Source organism: Grosmannia clavigera (genome assembly GCF_000143105.1).
Source record: "Grosmannia clavigera kw1407 unplaced genomic scaffold GCSC_167, whole genome shotgun sequence".
Lineage (NCBI taxonomy): Eukaryota > Fungi > Ascomycota > Sordariomycetes > Ophiostomatales > Ophiostomataceae > Leptographium > Leptographium clavigerum.
This window is the reverse complement of record NW_014040772.1, coordinates 808,337-815,282: the sequence shown is the minus strand read 5'-3', so window position 1 is coordinate 815,282 and position 6,946 is coordinate 808,337. Positions and strand designations below refer to the sequence as shown.

General features: G+C 62.5%; 1 protein-coding gene across 1 annotated transcript; it reads left to right on the top strand.

Moving 5' to 3' along the window:
• Positions 1 to 401: 401 nt before the first annotated feature.
• CMQ_6337 (AMP-binding enzyme) lies at positions 402 to 6,842 on the top strand (the record flags this gene model as incomplete). Its single annotated transcript, XM_014315402.1, has 5 exons — positions 402 to 2,465; positions 2,526 to 2,575; positions 2,919 to 3,006; positions 3,056 to 5,619; positions 5,819 to 6,842. The coding sequence occupies 5 exons, from the start codon at positions 402 to 404 to the stop codon at positions 6,840 to 6,842; spliced, it is 5,790 nt and encodes a 1,929-aa protein (XP_014170877.1).
• Positions 6,843 to 6,946: the final 104 nt, after the last annotated feature.

Genomic DNA, 6,946 nt, shown 5'->3' with positions numbered 1-6,946 from the left:
GCCATAGATACTGGAAAGCACGGGATCCCGTCCGCTCTCCCCTAGTTAAACCAGTAATCGGCGGATTAGTAGTTGGGTCGGTGACGACCAGCGAATACCCGCTGCTGTACGTTTTCTTTTTTAGTCTTCTCTTAGGATTCGTGGCAGGAGACTGACATGTGCTTCGTGCAATGGATGGCGTAGTTGGAAAACCTCGGTCGATTTCAGGTAGGTCGTAACGTGACGGAGCGCCTGTATTTTTGACAGGTATGTGGTTCTGACAGCGGGGTTAGTGCTGTCCAACGCTCCTTCCAACCGAATGGCATCTGCTTAATCATGCATCTTGCCGCTCGCAAACAATATACGCGCAAGCTTTATATCAATTGCCTCCGTCCAGCTCCGGTCAACCCATCACAATCAAGATGACACGCGAGTATTCTACGGGCAGACTGCCGCTGCAGCCGGTGCAAAAGCCGCCGTTCACGATCGAGTCCCCCGGCGCAGTGGCAGTGCCGGGCGAGACGATTCCGCGGCGGAACCCCCAGGCACGAGATGGGCTGCTGGAGCAGCCGGTGCCAGGCGTAAACACGATGTTTGCGCTCCTGCAGCGCAGCGCGCAACTGCACGCAGATGAACCGGCTGTGGGCAGCCGCAAGTTTGTGGGCATCCGCAAGGAGACGAAGAAGGTGTCCAAGGTGGTGGACGGCGAGGTGCGGCAGGTGGACAAAGAGTGGTCGTTCTTTGAGCTGTCCAACTACAGCTATCAGACGTATGCGGAGTACCTGTTGCTGGTGCAGCAGGTCGGATCCGGGCTGCGTCGTCTGGGGCTGGCCAAGCAGGACAAGGTGCACATCTTTGCGGCGACGAGCCCGGAGTGGCTGGCGGTGGCCCAGGGCTGCTCGTCGCAGTCGCTGGTGATCGTCACGGCGTACGACACGCTGGGCGAGGCCGGGGTGCAGCACTCGCTCAACCAGACCGGAGCGGTGGCGATGTTTGTGGACCCGCACCTGCTGAAGACGGCGACGCGGCCGCTGGAGTCGGTGTCGACGCTACGATATGTGATCTACAACAACGCGACACACCAACCGGTGCCGGACGAGCAGCTGGAGGCATTCCGTACGGCACACCCGCACCTGCAGGTACTGAGCTTCGAGGAGCTGCGGGCGCTAGGCGAGGGCGAAAACGGACAGGCAGCCCTGGCGGCGGACCCGCCACAACCAGAGGACACATTCTGCATCATGTACACGTCGGGCAGCACAGGGGTGCCTAAGGGGGTGCCGGTGACGCACGCGGGCTTTGTGGCGGCCGTGGCCGGGCTGTACTCGGTGGTGGGCGACAGCGTGACGCACAGCGACCGGGTGTTGGCATATCTGCCGCTGGCACATATCTTCGAGATGGTGGTGGAGAGCCTGGTGCTGTTGATCGGCGGCACAATCGGCTACGGGTCACCACGCACGCTGACGGACGGATCGATGGTGCCGGGCTGTGCGGGCGACCTGCGGGCCTTCCAGCCGACAATTCTGGTGGGTGTGCCGCAGGTGTGGGAGACGGTGCGCAAGGGGGTGGTGAGCGGCGTGGACTCGGCGGGCATTGTGGCCAAGGCGGTCTTCTGGGGCTACGTGTGGCTCAAGGGCGTGCTGGCGCGAGCGGGCCTGATCGTGGGCCCGGTCGAGCAGGCGGTGGCGTGGCTGGACGGCATCGTCTTCAAACGGGTGCGGCACAGCACGGGCGGGCGGCTGCGGTTCATCGTCAACGGGGCCAGCGCGATCGCGGGGACGACGTTGAGCTTCCTGTCACTGGTGGTGGCGCCGATGATCACAGGGTACGGGCTGACAGAGACGTGCGGCAACGGGGCGCTGGGGTCGCCGCTGCAGTGGACGCCACGGTCGGAGGGCCCAGTGTCGGGAGCGCTGGAGGTGAAGCTGGTCAGCCGGCCGGAGCTGGGCTACGAGGCGAATCCGGCCACCGGCAGCGGACAGGACGCACACGGCGAGATTCTGGTGCGCGGCAAGCCGGTGCTCAAGGAGTACTACAAGAACCCGGAGGAGACGGCCGAGGTCATCACGGCGGACGGCTGGTTCCGCACGGGTGACATTGGAGCGTTTGACCGCAAGACCGGACATCTGCGGGTGGTTGATCGAGTGAAGAACCTGGTCAAGATGCAGGGCGGCGAGTACATTGCGCTGGAGCGGCTCGAGGCCGTCTATCGCGGCGCAGCTGCGGCCCAGAACGTCATGGTGTACGGCGACGCGGCTCACGCGCGGCCGATTGCCATCGTGCTCGTCAGCGAGAAGGCCATCGAGGACATGGCGGCACAGCTGGGCATCGTCGTGCCGGCTGGCAACCACGCGAGCCTGCACCACGACAAGCGCATCCGGGCGCAGGTGCTGAAGGAGCTGGTGGGCGCCGGCCGGGCGGCTGGGCTCAGTGCGATGGAGCTGGTGCAGGGTGTCGTGATTGCCGACGAGGAGTGGACGCCGGCCAGTGTGAGTTTGCGGGCAGAGACGTCTTTGGATGGCTAGATCGTGTGACTAACAGAGAAACAGGGCCTGGTCACGGCGACACAGAAGCTCAACCGGCGGCAGATCAAGGAACGGTACCAGAAGGAGATGGAGGAGTGTTTCAAAGGGATATAGGAGGTTGTGGGTGGTGTAATTGAGTTGGGAGTGAGGAGTTGGGAAATGCAAAGTGTGAGTTCCGAGAATAGTGAGAGCAGAGTAGCAGTACTCCTTAGTCAGCAGTCCAAAGTTCTGTAAAGGACGACAAGAACACAATCGCAAATGAATGCAGCAGGCAGCAGGCACTACTCCATATACTCTGTAATCTGTATGCACTAAGCCCCGGGGCTAAGACGGCTGGGTCACACGCCTGCCAACTCTGGCCATCCATCTCTCTTCGCCCCGCCTTTCTGCGCCTCTCCCAATTTCGACCTGCACGAGCGACGAGCGTCTCCTGGAGCAGTTGCACGGTCTCGACGGGCCTTCCGCCGATGCGCGCGTCCGCTCTCAACACCACCACGATTTCCGCGTGTCTCGACATGATCCGATCCTGACAGCCCGCTGGTCCCTCCGCGAAGAGCGTCTCGAACAAGGCAATGGGACCGACACCCGGCTCCTCGTCCGCCTCGACGACAATTGTCCGTCCAAGTCCGGACGGCGGCAGCCTTTCCAACAGCAGCAGCAGTCGAAGCCGCAGCACGAGCATGAGCACGGGTGCCGTCAACGGCTTCAGTCTGGGCGTGGCGGGCCCGCTGGTTGGCGGACCGGCCGCGTCTCCGCCTGGCAGCAGCAACGGCAGCAGCAAGCCGTTTGCCCACTTTGACGACATCAACAACGTGCCGCTGGACGTCAACGCCGACATGCCCGTGGAAAGCCTCCTGGCCCACACCGAGGCCGGCCTGAAGCAGGCCCAGTTCGCCAAGAGCATCGGCTGCCTGGACGTGGCCCTGCAGAACTACATCAAGGCCTCAGTCATCCTGCTCCAGATCCTGCCGCATAATTCGGCCCTCCGATCCGTCATGGAGGCCCGCAAGGGCGCTCGAATGCAGTACAAAGCCCTGTGTGACCAGATCAGCGCCGAGAGCGACGCCTACGAAAAGATCAAGGCCCTCATCCTGGCCGACAATGCCCGGTCTGGCGTCGTCCCCAAGACGGCCCTCCCGGCATCCCGAGTCCAAGAGACCAGCCAGCAGGCCAGCCAGCACGTTCGCGCCAGGAGCACGGCCGTCCACAACAACGCGGCCGGCCACTGGCCCGACGTGCCGCCCAACCACCCGGTCAGGTCCAAGCCGGCCATCCAGCCCAAGCCGCAGTCGCTCGCCGGCAAGACCATCAAACCGGCCGGCAGCCCTTCCAACAGCAGCAACAGCAACAGCAACAGCAAACCGAGCTTAGACCTGGCCGAGCGGTTCGCCAAGCTGAGAACCGCAAAGGAACCCACGGCAGCCGTCCAGACGAGCGAACCCAAGCAGGATCCCCGGATTCGCACACAACCCATTAGCCACACCGGCTTCCAGCAACAAGCACAATCACAATCTTCACAGCAGCAGCAACAACAACAACAACAACAACAGCAACAACAACAACAACAACAGACACAACAACAGCAGCAGCAACAGCAGCAACAACACCCTACGCCCAGCATGCAGTTCAAGGCGTTCCGCTTCGACCCCCAACAGACACCGGCGTCTGGATCGGCCCGGCCGCAGTACCCGGCTCTCATTGCCCCGTTGCCCGACCTCCCCAAAGTGCCCGAAGCGATCTACAGCCCGGCACGAGGGTCCGTTTCCAGCCAGGCAGCACAGCCTCCGTCTAGCACGCCCAAGGGCATGTTCAGTCGGACAAATTCGACAACCTCGTTTACGGGCATGATCAAGACACCAGCTTCACAGCCGTCCTCCGAAGACTACTTCTCGCTGCGGCTCTCCTCGGATCGAGCACCGCCTCGGCCCTACCAAGACCCAGCGCCGCCCCGAAGGCCGCGCATCTCGATTCCCGACGGCGACACCATCACGGTCCAGGAGCTGCTCCGGTTCATCAAGGCGGGGTCTAAGGAGATCCGCCTTCTCCTGATCGACATCCGGAGCCGGGAAGAGTTTGATGAAGGGCACATCATGTCACAGGCGACCATCTGCGTCGACGTGGACACGCTGCAGCGGGAGAACATTGCGGCCGACGCCATCTCGGACAGCCTGGTCCTGGCACCGACGACGGAGAAGCGGCTGTTCGACAGCCGCCACGACTTTGACCTGGTCGTGTACTATGACCAAGACACGAAGGCCATGCGGCTGATGGGTGACGGTCTCACGGCTGCCGAGAAGGCCGTGGTGGCGCTGTATAACGCGCTGGCGTACTATGACTTTGCGCATGCCGACGGGGAGCACAACAAGAAGCCGAAGCTGCTGCGGGGCGGCCTGGACGAGTGGACGGACATGATGGGCGCGGCATCGCTGCAGACGTCGTCGACGATGGCCGGTGTGACGCAACGGTCGCGGCTGAACGTGCTCACGCGGCCACACGCCAAGTACATGGCCAAGCCGATCCAGGACGCGGCCGAGGCGAAGCGATGGGAGGAGACCCTGAACAACATGGAGAAGCTGACGATCCGGCGGACGACGGAGGACTTTCTGCGCCGGTATCCGTCCGTGTCGGCGATGCAGGAGTCGATGACGTCGATGACGACCGACAAGGCCGACAAGGCCGAAAAAGCCGAGAAGGCTGTCACTTCTTCGCGGAACAGCTCGCGGTCTTCGTCGACAGCACCCGGCCTCTACGCGACGCCGCCTCCACTACCGCCACTGCCGACACCACCGGCACGGCCGGCACCCACGGTGCCGCGGCAGAGCCACAGCGAGCTGGCCGAGGCCGACGACGAGGACCACTACATGCGCACGAAGCTGGCCAAGGCGGGTGTCGGCGGCGGCGGGCGGCTGCGGCGGCAAAAAGTCGGCCTGTTCAACCCCGGCAACTGGTGCTACGGAAACAGCTCGTTCCAGTCGCTCTTCGCCTCCGGTGGCTTCTCCGAGGAGCTGACCACGGGCGAGTGGGTCGACCGCTGGAAGGTGCCGATGAAGAGCGACGAGAAGATCAGCCACCCGCAGCTGCTGGCCAAGATCCTGGCCAACTCCTTCCACTGGATGCAGTACGGCAAGTTTGAGGCCATGAAGGCGAAGACATTGATGGTGGGTTTTTTTCTTTTTCTTTTTCTTTCTCTTTTTTCTTTCCTTTTCTTTTCTTTATTGTCCTTCTTTCGTGTTCTTTTTCCCCTCCCTAACATCCCAGGACTACTGCTACCACATCCACTCCCACGACTTTGACGGAAGCACCAAATCGGACCGCAGCACCATTTTTGGCGGCCCGTATCAACAAGACGCCCAGGAATTCATCTCGTTTCTGCTGACTAATCTGCACGACGAGACGAACCGGCTGCGAGACCGGACGGGCGAGGTGCAGCAGCCAGCGCTGGACGCGCGCAGCACGGCACTGAGCAACGGACTGCGGTACTGGAACGAATACCGACGCTACAACGACAGTCTGGTAGACAAGTACTGGCGCGGCGTCGAGGTGACGGACCGGCGATGCCGCAGCTGCGGCCACCCATCGCTGACGTACGAGCCGTTTGACGCGCTGCACCTGCCGATTCCGCCGACGAGCAGCGGCGCCGCCGTGACGACCATGTCCGAACTGTTGGCACAGTACTGCAGCGCCGATGTCTTGGCCGAGTACAAGTGCGACGCGTGCCGGCGAGCTGACACGACCGAAAAGCGCGTGCGCCTGGTGCGGCTGCCCGATCTCTTGTGCGTCTCCTTCCGCCGCTTCCAGGGCAACGAGCACAGCGGCTTTCGCAAGAACACCACCGCCGTCGTCTTTCCCATCGACGGGCTCGACATGACCCCATACACGGTGCAGGGCCAGACCGCGCCCCCAGACATCGCCGCCGATCTCCGGGGCGTCAACGGAGACCGTCCGACAGAGCCGCAGTTCTGGGCTCCCTTCCTCTACGACTGCTATGCCGTCATCGTGCACAGCGGAACGCTGCGGTCAGGCCACTACCGGGCCTTTGTGCGCGACGAAGGCGGCGCTGCTGCGGCCAGTCCGGCCATCAACGGCAGTGGCAGCAGCAACAGCAACAGCAACAACAACAGTGGAGCTAGCATTGGCATTAGCAGCAGCAGCAACAGCAGCAGCAGCAACAACAACAGCAGCTCCACCATCGCCGACAGCCACCGGTGGCACCATTTTGATGATGCTCGCGTCGAGGCCGTCACCATTGGCAGCGGCGACGGCCGCGATATGGCCCGGCGGCTGTACCGCGACAGCGATGTGGCGAGTGCGTACGTGGTCTTTTACAAGCGACGCCAGTGAGATTGAGCGCGAACTACGATACCATGGGTGACAGGTTGGGCACCGTTGAGAGCTCTCGCGAGAACATGCAGTTCATTAATGGTCGTCAAAATCTCATGCTCATG